The 15,556-nt window shown below is 36.1% G+C and overlaps 1 protein-coding gene across 1 annotated transcript; it reads left to right on the forward strand.

The window, feature by feature from the left end:
- Window positions 1–290: 290 nt before the first annotated feature.
- Window positions 291–11,084, forward strand: LOC138310615 (uncharacterized). Its single transcript, XM_069251895.1, has 7 exons — window positions 291–408; window positions 706–1,008; window positions 1,934–2,050; window positions 2,159–2,194; window positions 2,394–2,447; window positions 4,459–4,623; window positions 7,357–11,084. The coding sequence occupies exons 1-7, from the start codon at window positions 343–345 to the stop codon at window positions 7,738–7,740; spliced, it is 1,125 nt and encodes a 374-aa protein (XP_069107996.1). The 5' UTR covers window positions 291–342; the 3' UTR covers window positions 7,741–11,084.
- Window positions 11,085–15,556: the final 4,472 nt, after the last annotated feature.

Raw genomic sequence — 15,556 nt, forward strand, 5'->3', positions numbered from 1 at the left:
AATGCCACTTTCACTAAAAAGGAAACACAATACCACAGTCTCCCACCCCTCGGTCAACGGGGATCGGGTCAGCCTTATTTAAAAGCATCAGACTCCTTCGGTAGTGACCCGCATTATATTTGCTTGCTCAGATATTCTAAAAATACATCTAAAGGGTCATGACAATTCTAGTTAAATATGAAAAACACGATTACCATTGTTTGTAAATGTTCAAAATTTAACACGAATACTTTCAAATTGAAACATATTTTAGAATCATCCTATTATGACGAGAGTTGCAAAAACGGAAAAGTTGTACTCCAAATATATCCAGTTGATTTGTCGTCTGATCTATGCGGGGGAATGGAGTATGTGTTTCCTGATCTATCTGAGGAGGACATGGAAATACTGAGGGGCGCACATATAGAGGTATAAATTTATCTCTGATTAAGTAAATCATGATAACAAATGTATAACATTTTCAAATATGCATATATATCGAGTCTTTGATTCTTCAACAGATTTAAACATTAATCTTACTTTTATAGATATGTATCATTCTATAATCAAATTGACAGGATATACAAATATCTTAACCTCGCAATAATTCTATTATTGAATACATTGGTTTTTTTTCAATCGGCTCTATAACAACTGACATGTCGTTTCATTTATGCTTCGATAGTGTTTCCGTATATCAATTAAAATATTGTTCCTTCTTTTAAGGATTCTGCAGCATGCTACAATTCAATTAAAAAGGACATCCATAGGACCCGACTGTTGAGTCAATATGCTTTGATCTCATTATCTAAAACCAGAAAAAGGAGATGTGCGATAGGTGGTATATTTCTAGGATTCCTAGCGTTTCTGTTGTCACTTTTATTCTTCCTCTACTGGAGCATTGGGGCACTCCATTTAGAAGACGGCAAAATCCCGTTCTGGGTGTTGGGCTCAATATTGTCTTTACCACTATGCGTGTTGATATGCCTAGTAGTTGTAACAAAATGGCAGAAAAGGATTAAAACAAGGGTAGGTTTAAACAATAAAAATATATCAATAAAGTTATCACAGCTACACAATGTTTTTTTACTGTGATCTTTTTTATGTTATGTGAACACGTGAAGGAAACGCAGCGTGGTCTTTTAGGGATTGTTTTTAATATATATTGAGTGTATGCAGTCGTAGACAGAAAACGGAAAGATATTTTTCATAGACGCGAAGATTCAGTCTATTCACAGTAGCTGATGTTATACGGCATTGAATATAAATAAACATCTAAATACTGTTACATGTAAAGTTATCGCACCATAAAAACTACTGTATACCTTATGGCATCAGTCTGTCTTTGGAAAATATCCTCATAATCTAACCAATATAATAGAATGCAACATTTGAAATTTAAAGATGCTCCACCGCCGACAGAGCATAAATGATGTTCATTAATTGAACTATAATTGGTGTTTTATCGTGTATATATATGTCTAATTAACACAAAAAATAATATAAAATAATTTATTTTGCCTTTGGTGCATGCGCAATCAGTACTTCATTCCATATAGGATATAGTGCCACGGAATTTTTTCGGGATGCAATTAATTATTTTTCATATCTTTAACTTGAAGTAAAATTAGAAGCTCAAACTTTTCAATGTTGGTAATGGTGTAAAGTAAGTAACTTCTGTAACTGAAGAAAAATACTAAATCGTCTGCTCATGTTTTTGATAGTGAAAAAATACCATTTGTCGGCGGTGGAGCATCTTTAAGTACTGGGAAAGAACAATTTACAATATATTTGTGCAAAAAAGAAGTCCTATAAACCGTGATTTTGTTTACAAAAAAATAATCAAAATCTGATGATACAAAAACAAAGACTTTTCATTTATTTATCGATAGAAACAATTTCTGTAACCATATCACGCCACTTTAAAATGTCAACTTTTTATTTATATATCAAGATACATGGAGGTCTTCAATCCATAGCTCTGGCACAAATGAAGCTCAGAAGAAACAAGTACATTATCTTCCCTGTGATGCAGAACTATTCCATTAATTTCCATGTCACGGACTTACATGTATCCTTTACTGTCAATAAAATAATTTTAAGAATTATGAAGGTATATTAATCGAAATAGCATATATATATATGCAATCGCTTGTGTAATCCTTAACAGAGTAAACAGATTACATTTTTATATTACGACATTAACCCCTGTTGGGTAAGTGACATATAAATCATACTTTTGTAATAAAAGCATAATATGAAAATAAAGTAAATGATAAAATGAATCGTTTATACAATCCGTACGCTCAATTAATTCACTTCAAATACAGCTACATTTATGGTGTTCAAATACTTAGCAATCTTATAATAAGTGAAATTTTATTATTGTTTTCTTTTATTGTTATGTTTTATAGAAATACTTTAAAGAACGTGTGGAGTGGTCTAATACGTCAGAAGAACGTATCAATGTAAGTACAGCTGTATAGGTATACCGTGTTTTTTATGGATACTTTATGATATGTTAATGCCAGCAGATATCTTTTCAATAACATAATGGTCACACTACATGCTATATTTATCCTAATTATTATAATGGGATTGTCCAGACCAACTACATATTATGTTATGAACAGTTTCTCGCTTCCCTTCCTTAACTTCTTTCTTTCAACTAGTGTTAGCAATATAGAAAACCACATATCGAGTCTGAATATATGTGAGTATATAAGTTTTAAAAATATATTGTGACATATCAGTCTACAAAAGTGGTAAACTTTCGCCATACAACCATAAATTAAAGGAGTTAGGTGACTGGTTTGCCTGCTGTCAATGATCGAATAGATTGTGCTGTTCGGTGGATTGCACTATAAAAATAGCAAGTTCCCACTTAAGGATTGATTGTCACATTGACTGATATAGAAAGTCAATCTCGTGTAAACGAAGTATTCTGCGAAGCAGTTCGTGTGCTATATGCACATAACCTGAAGTAAAACCGAGCACCTGTGTATATGGCATGCGATGCAGGAAATTAAAAGATCCTTTCGCGATCGAAGCTCGATAAAAAGTATTACTAAATGTGTAGATCATTGGAAGACTTATGTTAATACTCAAATTAACTCAGTCTGTTTATAATTTGAGCGTGTATTAAAGGAATCTATTGTTACTGTCCATATCCAGTGTACGTAGATGCCTAGTGAACGCCACTGGGTTGGAATGTTCATTGTTTCCCCGGGTGGCTTGAGCCAATGTCAGCATGTTTCGTTTACAAAGAATACGCACTGTTTTAAATTGTCTGCATAGTACTGATAATTTCTAACTTTATTATCACTTATTAAGCATTTTTGTCCGTGATCCTATATCCACACCAATATCATCGCCGAGGAGCATTCATTCAAAACTGAGGCGGAGTAAAACTAGGTCATAATATAAACAATGTCAAAATGTATTTTTACGCATATCAGAGGTCAGCACGTAATGAAAATACAGACCCTTATACTCACTCTGTATCGTAGAGGATGTAACATCTCACATTATAGGTCCCGTTCTTGTGACCTTTCGAATTGAAAACTCCCATGTGTGCAATATGCTGCAGTGTGTGGATGTCCATGTTTTGGGAGGCTAGTCGTATATTCGTGTTTTGTGTCCTTGTAATATTGAAATTTTGTCCATTCCATAATACTATTTCACTGACTCATACCGCCGAAGACACCAAACGACACACCCCGCATGCTCTCACTGTACTGATAACGGGCAAACCAGTCGTCTCCCTCACTTTATCCTGAGCGCTAAGCAAAAGCAGAAACCACCATTTTTATAGACTATTGTGTGTCTCGGCCAGGGGACAGAACCAAATGATATGCAAGATATTTATATTTTCTAAGATAAAAGTCAAACTTCAATATGTACAAATACAAGTTGACCGCTTGACGATAATCTGATTAGTACCAAAGTGAAACATCCACAGCGAGGAAACAAACAAAATTTTAATTACATGTTTAGGCGTTGATCAATCTAATTAAAATACAGATCTTTATTATCACTATGTTGAATAAGAGGATCTCAGAAAATCCCTTTAGGGGTCATGTCAAGTTTACCTTTTGAAATGGCCAATAAAAGCTAATTGTATATGTAAATTCGGCGAATGGCGCTGTCAATTGATGTGATAATGTGTATAAAATGCATTTTTTATCTGAAGTACACGTGGTATAAAGGTCATCCGAACATAACGCCTTATGGGATGTTGTCAGATCCTCTATTGAATAAGGATCCGTATTGCAACCACATCGATTCGGTGATTAATTGATAATTCCTAAAGATTTCATCATACGGCTACTTAAAATATAATGTGCTCCCAAGTATACATATTTGATTAATGTAAATTACAATTATATCAAGTACCCATCGGTTTAGGTTTACCTGAATTCCGTTGCTTGAACATTTTAACAATTGTTTTTTTAATTTTGTTTGCTTGTTTTTTGTAAGGAATGGTGCGATGAGATGTTTAAACAGATGATTATACGGACATACTTCGAAAACAAGAGTGTCCCTATAACAAACACTCCAAGACATCCGACTTCAGAATCAGTACGCTGCTTTTGTCAGAGTTTAGATGAAATAGATGTGACAAAATACGAACCAGCGCCATCGGTGAGATATCATGCAAGTCATAAAAACCATATATAATATTTGTGATGTTATGTATTAGTAGTTTAGACGTATACTGTCACATATGTCTGCTAAATACGTGACGTAAGACAAATTTAAAGGATTTGTGCAGTCAAAAATGATAATTTCAGTTTATGCTGGAAATAGCTTTATTAGCACGTGTATAAACCTCTCCGTGTCGCATGCGACCGGAATAACCTGTAAGCCGTCGATATCTAGGTCAAATTTTCTAATCGCCCGATTATGCATATTTTCTAGCCCTAGACCGGAAGTGACGTTATAATAGTCCGTGGCTTATAGCTGTGCTATAACTGATGTGCTATTGTAGTGATTTTGAGAATATAGTTTGTTTTATTAGAAAGTTAATATATTTAGGAAAGATAGATGTTTTATTTAGTGTAAATAGGGAACATAGTTATCATAAAGTCAATCTGTTCTACTCAAGTACGGAGGCCTTTGAGTACTGTAAAAGCTGTATTAGTAATCTGGTATAGGTTTACGCATCTCGCTTTGGTTCGTAGATAGCACCTTGCCATTTAAATGCTATAGTTTACGGAGACACTGAAAGTCAGTTGTTTACCAGTAGTTGCCATCTATGTAAAGATATGTGCACGCTTTTGGTCAGTGTTGAGCATTGTGTTGTGTGTAGCTAACCGAATTAATTGAGATACAATTATTACGATACCGTAATATGTCTTACTGTCAAGCAGGTTAGGACATCCGTTAATTGGATTGTGATATGAATTATGGAAACCCCGTACATCTATGCTCTAGGTTTTTTTATTGTCACCTCCATTTTTAAAATGAAGATGTAAAAGCAAATGGAAATAAAATATCCCTGATCATACCTAGGTATATAAATTACATATATATATATCGTACACATGTAAAACAATAATGGAAGTTGACTTATTCAGAAACATAAATGGTTCTGAGAACTGTTTCAACTAAAGGTTTAATGTTAAAAAATATTCCAGTCAAGTACTGTAATTACGGAATCATGGCATATAACATTCTTCCGTAATTTCTAAGGTATTAGTGGGAATTCTAAACATGTATTTTCAACGTTTCGAATATACATGTATAGTCACACACGAAGGGTTACACCATTACCACACTACATATTCTTATTTAAATATCACTAATATATATATATATATTTGTAATGCCTGTATACAAGTAATTTCATTTTTCATTTTAAGACTTTATGTGGTTACTTTTTGGATTATACGATAAATGTTCATATATTATACTATTTAAATCTCGGTATGACATACAAAAGGATAGACAATAAACAATGGGCAACTTAAAAGCTTAAAATGACAATGGTTTTCTTAACTTGAATACATCGAAACCGAGAACCTGTCCTTATTATGGAAACAAAATTTTTTTTTTTTTCATTTGATAAATGTTTGTATTCATGATATTGGGAATTTGTCAAAATAAATGAAATAATAAGATAACACAGACAAAAAAAATCATAAAAATATATTTCTGTCATTATGCATTGCACATTAACCTTCATGCTTATCTTGAGACATGTTGACGAGTTTTGAAATATTAATTTGTTGATAATCTGATGCCTCAATAATGTTTACTACCAATTTTTAAAGGTCAGGATACTGTTAGGTGTACCGCATCATAAAATATTTTTCCCCTTTTACCTTTATAACTGATTAACCAACGTTCTTAGATAATGTTTATACATCAAAAACAACATGACTGTCAAACCATGTCAATACTTGGAATATACCTTTAAGATCACTATCAGGAAAATTATCAGGAAAACTGTGAAGGCATTTATTTTAAGGGCTTCGTGCCCGAAGTGCGAAGCGCTTCTAAAGTAATACATACCTGAACAATCAGGCCTGGAAACTTACGTTCCCAGTGGCCATTGTGGATTCATGGTAACATATCACAATGGATATGGTGATTTAAAGTAAAATCAATATAATACCAAACGGTTAAAATGCTCTTGTGATTCCGATGAGTATCCGGCAGAAGCTCAATTTTATCGCTCTAATTTGCAAACGTTCAAGTGTTTGGACCAGCTTCGAGTATAATCAGCTGACCAAACTTGAAATATCTGTTACGGAAAGTCAACGTCTTTCTTCTCAGATGAGGTTGAGGATAGGGTGAATAAGCAAATAAAAACAAACGAACACATTGTACCTTTTAAAACTTTGTTCAAAATATATAGAAGTTTCCAATCTTGCGTTATTAAGCAATGCTTTGTTTGCCAACATATTACGACAACTTAGTGTTGATTGGAATCCATTTGTAAAATCGTGCAAAATTGTCATTTAGATCATAGAATATTTCATTTATGATAGTAACATATTGATTTTCCTTAATTTCCCCTTAAAAAGCAATATCAACTCACATCCGTTAAAGTGATTTTCACAGCTTAAACCATCAACCTTATGGTTTTCAATAGATTACTGACGAAAACGTAGAATATCAAAATTTTCACCCAGTTACGGCGCATATAACGTTAAATTACCCTGGCCAACTATCTCCTTAAGAATTATCGATATCAAACTTTGAATGATACAATACAATAGCTCTTGAACGCTTACTGGTAAACAGCAATCAAAATGATTATGATTAATGACACAATTAAAACATTTGATGCTAACGAGATTGAATAGACTAAATATCGTTTAATTCTACAGGGTTTCATTTGAACTAATTTAACCTTATTTCATTTTGTAGACTACGGATACTGACCTATGCGAGGAAACATGTGTCCTACAGATTGTAGAAAACGAGGGAGAATCAGAACTTCACGTGATTGAGACGGGAAATACAGTATCTGGAAACTTACATGGTATTGACAATGTCAATTTTGAATCAACAGACGACGCTGATGAAACGCATGCGAAAATGGCTCAAAGTGAATCTCATTCTGATACAAGACGAGTGGAAGGAGATATCACACTGTCAGGAGGAGAGACATTGAACCTGAACGATATCCAACTTTTCCCGTTATTAAGCAGTACTGGTGAAAGCACCAATCAAATCTCTCAGGATGAGGAATTATGTTTTCGCGACGAAAAAAACATAGACGAGGAAACTTACGCTAAAACATGTGTGTAAAATATAAAGATAATAATATCTGTAGGGACTGTCCCCAGTTACCTTAATCGCATAGTGGTATGAAGAAATTTGCTTGCAAGATGTGTAAATCCATGTGGTGAAATTTCATAAGGGATTGTACAATGTAAATAACATTTCAACGGAATATTTTTCGAAATCCATACGCAAAGTCTCATCACTATGGCTTTGGAATTTCGAAAAGAATAATTGGCAAATCAGAAACTCAAGAATTAGTATGAAAACAAAGAAATAATTCAACTGTTTGGTTTGGATGAGGATTTTATTTGGTGGGGTTGGAAAACCGCCCACGCTCCGATTTTTTTGCCGTGCTAAATGTCTAGTTACATAACTACTTTATTTTTGATTTTTTTATCTATTTTGTATTTTTTTAAAGACAAAAAGGGCCTAAAATGATGTTCTATAAAAATAATTTGGATATTTGCTCAGGGGACCCCTTGTGTCCACCTTTTAAACATATTTCATATTAGGTCACCTGAGGCGAAATCTCAAGTGACCTATTTTAATTGCCTTTTGTTCGTCGTCGTGAGTCGTCCGTTGTGCGTCGTGTTTCCGTAAACAATTTACATTTTCGACTTCTTCTCAAAAACCGCTGAAGCTGTTTCAATGAAATTTAGCACAAAACTTCTAAGGCATAAGACCAATCAAAATTGTGAATTATATGACCCCCAACCCCCTGGGGGCTGTGGGAGGGTTCAAAATGTGTAAAATTGACTAATTGACTAAAATTTCAAAAATCTTCTTCTCCACTTACAGATGTGGTCGAATCAAATACTCTTCATAGATAGAAAGGTCTCAGGTTTCCCCCTGGTGAGGGGTTAAATTTACCATAGTTTATATGGGGAAAACACATTTTTGAGCATTAAATGGTCATTTATAATAGGAAATTAGTCAAATGTTGTCATAATTATCCCTATGAGATGGCCATTGAATGCTATTAACAAATTTTACATGACTGACCCCTCGGGGTTTTAGGGGCGGGGCCAAAATGGGTTAAAAGGCTAAAACTTCATAAACCTTCTTCTGAAATTCTAGAACTGGAAGAATCAAATACTCTTCATAGATGGAAAGGTCTTAAGGTCCTTTACACAATTGTGAATGATATGACTCTGGGGTCTTGTGTTTCCCCCTAGGGAGGGGTCAGGTTTACTATAGTTTATATAGGAAAAACACATTTATGAACATTATTTGCTTATTTTTCATAGGAAATTAGTCAAACCGGGTTAGAATTATTAGCCTGAATAGCATTATAACACCATATCCATATTGGTCAGGCCAACCCCCAGGGGTCAGAGGGGCGGGGTCAAAAGGGGTCAAAATGGTAAAAATCTTCTTCTGAATTCACAAATTTGATGGAACCAGATACTCTTGATACATTGGAAGGTCTCGAGGCCCTCTACAAAAATTGTGAATTATATGACCCTTGGGTCTCAGCTTTCCCACTGAGGGGGTTATTTTTACTATAGTTTATATAGGGAAAACACATTTTTGAGCATTATTTGGTCATTTATAATAGGAAATTAGTCAAATCTTCTTAAAAATATCCCTATGAGATGGCCATTGAATAGTATTAGCAAAATTCCATGTCGACCCCTAGGGGACTTAGGGGCGGGGCCAAATTGTGTCAAATATTTCTAAAATTCTGGAATTGGTAGAATCAATACTCTTCATAGATGGAAACGTCTTAAGGTCCTTTAAAAAATTGTGAACATCCCACTACATTTATGTATAAGTCATGTTCTAGTGACCATTGGAAAGGGTCAATCAAATTGCAGCCTCAAAAATCTTGAAAGTGAATTTCAGGGAACGACATAATTTGAAAAAGACGCTCAAGGGCCTTAGCGGTCATCTGACTACCTTGGCAACAGTCATATAGGAAAGGAATTAGATATGGTGGCCACTTTCGATTTGGAATCAACCCGAATTATAACAACACTTTCTCAAGGCCATGTCAGGTCGCACCGGTAGAATTTGCGAACAAGTTCATGATTTGGTAAAATCTCTTCGATAGAACCTATTAATTAACAACACTGGAAGACAGAAGTTGCTGAATATGCATTGCCTTCATCGGTGTCGTGGCCATGGACTTCCATTGAGTATAGATATCGTGTTCTGAGCCCCTTGACTCATAGCCATTACTGTAACCCCAGTAGGTGCGTTGATGCACATAGGTAGTGAGTTAGTTACGACATCGTCTCACGACCACTAGCTAGGTAGTATTGAACACTCATGACATAGGTAGGTCGTCAGTAGAGCTGGCAACACTGGTGTAAGCGACACACTCGCCGCAGTGAGCAGGCACCGATATTTAATGGCCACATTTTGTGTTGGTGTGTAGTTTTAGTCCTGTCCATTACACTAGGATCGTAGCATCAGTCTCGTTTGTCCCGTATGTGTGTTTTAGAGGGCTGTGATCAGCACTAGGTGTGTTGCGCTGTGCATACTAGTTGTTCATGTACATAGGGGTTGTCTCCCTTTACATAGTGTGTTGTAGTTCAGAGAGGTATTCGTTTATTACATGTGATGTACATAGAGCTTCGTATAGTGATACTGGTAGTAACCCTCATTATTTGTATATATTGGTTGCTGCAGTATAGTTAGCGATTCATAACAGGGACCAAAGTATATCTTGGTACGAACTCCAACCCGAAATGTTACCATTGTGTAACAGGGTATATATATATATATAGGTGATTGTTTTTACTATATTATATGTAATATTATGTAATAGAATATATATATTTGGTGTGCTGTCCAGAGAGAGAGATAGTGAAAGGGCTTTGAATGGGTCTGTGTCTGTATGTGATTCCTACTCACCTGTGTGTGCACGTGAAGGAGTGAGTATGTGTGTGAGAGTTGTTATGACAGGTGACCAGGGACAGGTTTTTTGATTGGTCAGGACGGGTGCCTAGTTTTACCCAGGTAAGGTTTTGTACTCACCTGGCACTCCGTTCCTGACCAGGTGACAGACCAGTTGGTTTCTCTTATTAGACAAGATTATTTAGAAGCTATCTGGTAAGTGTTTATTTTGTTTAAATTTGTAAGTTTATATATATAATTTTGTAATTAATATGTGTAGAGTTTGGATTTTTATATTATATCTAAAAAGTAATTGATATTTTGTCATTGAGCTATTTTTCAAGGTCATAGGTTATAATTGGTAATTCTATTTTCGAATTTATCCTTTCATGAATTTCTATTAAATTCATGATGGTTTAATATTCATCTGGCAAATTATTGTTTTAATCTTCTGTATAGCTTGAACTCCGGAGCAACTCCCGAAGGAATTTGGCAAACCTCCACACCATAGCTGTGGGGTGAGTGTGCGCTAGATTTTGAATATTATGTTTTAATGTGTAAATTGTAACTTATAATGTGCAAATGTGAGAAAGTGTTAATGAAATTGTATCGAAAGTTGGTTGACGTGACGATGTGGGATGTGATTGTACCGAAATGATGTATGAGATAAAGGGAGTTGGTTGATGTGACGGTGTGGGGTGTGATTGTACCGAAATGATGTATGAGATAAAGGGAGTTGGTTGATGTGACGGTGTGGGGTGTGATTGTACCGAAATGATGTATGAGATAAAGGGAGTTGGTTGATGTGACGGTGTGGGATGTGATTGTACCGAAATGATGTATGAGATAAAGGGAGTTGGTTGATGTGACGGTGTGGGGTGTGATTGTACCGAAATGATGTATGAGATAAAGGGAGTTGGTTGATGTGACGGTGTGGGGTGTGATTGTACCGAAATGATGTATGAGATAAAGGGAGTTGGTTGATGTGACGGTGTGGGGTGTGATTGTACCGAAATGATGTATGAGATAAAGGGAGTTGGTTGATGTGACGGTGTGGGGTGTGATTGTACCGAAATGATGTATGAGATAAAGGGAGTTGGTTGATGTGACGGTGTGGGGTGTGATTGTACCGAAATGATGTATGAGATAAAGGGAGTTGGTTGATGTGACGGTGTGGGGTGTGATTGTACCGAAATGATGTATGAGATAAAGGGAGTTGGTTGATGTGACGGTGTGGGGTGTGATTGTACCGAAATGATGTATCTGATAAAAGAAGGTGGTTGATGTGACGGTGTGGGGTGTGATTGTACCGAAATGATGTATGAGATAAAGGGAGTTGGTAGATGTGACGGTGTGGGGTGTGATTGTACCGAAATGATGTATGAGATAAAGGGAGTTGGTTGATGTGACGGTGTGGGATGTGATTGTACCGAAATGATGTATGAGATAAAGGGAGTTGGTTGATTTGACGATTTGGGGTGTTATTGTACGGTGTCTTTGGAGGCATGCTTCAATAAGATTACACTACAAAAGGCATGATTACAAGGGGGGCACAACTCCAGCAAAATACTGCAGGCTCCATTAATACACTTTATACACACAACACAACCCATTAGTCCTATCACAACTGTGATAGGTCAGCATTGTTTCGCTAAGATACCGCTTTGTGAATCTATTCATTTGTGCCATGTGAGACATCTATATCTATCAATCGGTATAATATTAATCCAATCTGCTTAAATACTGATTGTTTGTTATCTATCTTCACTACGTTTGATAAAAAGGTTCGCGACATCCCATTAGGGGTCACGTTATAAATGGCCTATCCGAATACATTGCTGATTGTAAAAGCTGTCAGAATAATGTCCATGCCTGTAGTGATACCGCCCAATGAGCGCGAAAAAATAAAATATATATGCATACTTGGACAAAATGGCGATCACAATCGATGTCGCAAGGTGTAGAAAATGCATTTGATCTGATGTACAGCTGATATAAAGATCATCAGAATATGACCTTGTATGAAATGTTGTCAGATCCTTTATTGAATGCAGTAGTTGTAAGGATCGGTATGTTAATCAGATTGGGTGTCCTGTACGATATCCATGATGACATGCTTCAGTGAATTATAAGACTCTTTCATATGTCGATATGAAGGATAGGGATATTCTACTCGAGGGTCACAAAATGTAGTACAGCCCGAGGCTTGATATCCATGATGGCATGCTTCAGTAAGATAACACTATAAAAAGGGTATAGAATCAGGGTAGAACAGTGTGTATTTAACGGAGTGAGAATAAACGTATTTACTTTAATCAGATCGCTATAACAATCACAATTATCATCATTAGAGTATAAAATTGTTTCTAGCATTAGCAGTACAGTTAGTCAAAACACAATAAGCAATGCAGAACAAAACTCATGGCATCGATAACCGTCCTTTGGGTGATGGGGAATAACTCTTTCCATGATAAAATCAATAGATTTAATGCTGCGCTCTCAGATAGGCTTTCCCTAAAACTATTTTACGTTGCATTTTCAGTGTTCCCGCTATGCTGGAGCCCTCACACATTTATCTTCATGCTGACGATATACAGAATAGTACCATTCACCTGTGTCCAATTCATCATATTTCCGTTCGCGCCACTGAATAGTATAGCCAATCCGATCGTGTTTCTTGCATTTAACTACAAAACTTTGCGTGGACAGATAAACGCAGGAAGTGACGTGAACAGAACCAGTACGAAATCTGCGTTTACTCTTTTATCACGTAAAACACAGATGGTTCTCAATCTAAGTAAATTATAGATCCTTACTTCGTTTTATTCCGTTTTTGCATATTAAAGAGTTAGCCCGCAAGTAGGTAGGTATCCATTGTCACATCATTATTGTTTTGAGCGCAATTCACCGAAAAGTATTACATTGCCCTCGCAAATACATGACCTCACAATCAATACCTTCCCGCAAAGGTAGATAACTCTGTAATATGTATACACATGATAGAGTTATACCCCTGTACATTGTGTTCAGTGCATTTTTCAACTGGTTGCATCAACGGAAAAGGCTATTTCATAATAGCATACATATAAAACGATCAGGCGCTCTGTGCAATAATGTGCGAAATGATTGCGCACCCGAAAAAAATATGACGAACTAATTCGCATCCGTCAGGAAATGTGAAAGTAACGATTCGATTGGTCAATTTGAATTTTGAACAGTCTTCAGAATGTCACACGGTATTTGATGTTTTCAGATTTTCTGTGAAGAGGAGTGAGACTTAGGATGTTTATTTTAACATGGTAATGACATACCTTATTTTCTATAGTAGTAGCTATAATACTGATGTTCACGAAACTTGTTCAATACATACAGATTATCATTTGTCGGTTGTGTAGAATCTTTAACCCTGATGTTGTTTACTATTTGTTGATTGTAAATCTTAAAGAGTCTGACATTCGCATTCGAAGTTGATGGCAGCCATGCAAAAAAAAGAATGTCAACTGCATTTCAAAGGCCAGCTAACTTTCCGAAACAAAACACTAAATGCTTCTTGAAATGCAAAAATAACATAAGAAACGTTAAATCGATTGACTGATGTGACGTTACAACAGCAAACAAATATTGGAAGTTTCGATGTTTTGCCGTCCGATGCAGTGATAGGCAGCAACTAATTTGCAGTAATTAAAACGACGGCGTGAAACATATTACGACCAGCAGTATTTTAATAAACATTTTTAGGTCATCTGACCCGAAGTGTCAGGATGACCTATTGTCATCATGCATCGTCCGTCGCCGTGCGCCGTGCGCCGTGCGTAAACTTTTCATTCAAACGACTTCTCAATAACCGATAGGCCCAGGTACTGATATTTGGCCTGTAGCATGCTGGGGTAAAGGGCTACCAAGTTTTTTTCTTCAAATAAATGACATTGACCTTCATTCAAGGTCACAGGGGTCAAATAGGCTAAACATCCTTTAAACAACTTCTTGTGAATAACTAAGAGGCCTAGAGACCTGATATTGGGCCCGTAACATGCTTGGATGAAGGGCTATCAAGTTTGTTCAAATGAATGACCTTGATCTCCATTCAAGGTCACAGGGGTCAAAAAGGCTAAAATCTTTAAACAACATCTTCTCAAAAACCAGTAGGCCCAGGGTACTGATATTGGGCATGTAGTATGTTGGGATGAAGGGCTACTAATTTTGTTCAAATAAATGACCTTGACCTTCATTCAAGGTCACAGTGGTGAAATAGGCTAAAATCATTAAACGACTTCTTCTCAAGAACAGAAAGGCCCAGGATATTCATATTGGGCCTGCAGCATGCTGGGATGAAGTGCTATAAAGTTTGCTAAAAGAAATGACCTTGACCTTCATTCAAGGTCAAAGGGGTCAAATTGGCTAAAATATTTTAAACGACTTCTTTATAATAAGTAGGAGGTCTAGAGACCTGATATTTGACCTGTGACATGCTGGGATGAAGGGCGATCAAGTTTGTTCAAATGAATGACCTTGATCTTCATTGAAGGTCACAGGGGTCAAATAGGCTTAAATCTTTAAACAATTTCTTCTCAAGAACCAAAAGTCGCAGGATACTCATATTGGGCCTGCAGCACGCTGGGATAAAGGGCTACCAAGTTTATTCAAATGAATGACCTTGACCTTCATTCAAGGTCACAGGGGTCAAAAAAGTTAAAATCATTAAACGACTTCTTGAGAATAACTAGAAGGCCTAGAGACCTGATATTGGGCCTGTGACAAGCTGGGATGAAGGGCTACCAAGTTTGTTCAAATGAATGACCTTGATCTTCATTCAAGGTCACAGAGGTCAAATATGCTAAAATATTTTAACGACTACATGGTGTTGTGCTAATACAAAAGATGTAGTCAGATGACAGTTAAGGCCCATGGGCCTCTTGTATTTATTTTAATTACATTGTTCAAAAGCTGGTGACAAGTGCAGTATTAACGTTACGCTATTTTTTTATCAATCTCGTTTTAC

This window comes from Argopecten irradians, chromosome 16 (genome assembly GCF_041381155.1).
Source record: "Argopecten irradians isolate NY chromosome 16, Ai_NY, whole genome shotgun sequence".
Taxonomy (NCBI): domain Eukaryota; kingdom Metazoa; phylum Mollusca; class Bivalvia; order Pectinida; family Pectinidae; genus Argopecten; species Argopecten irradians.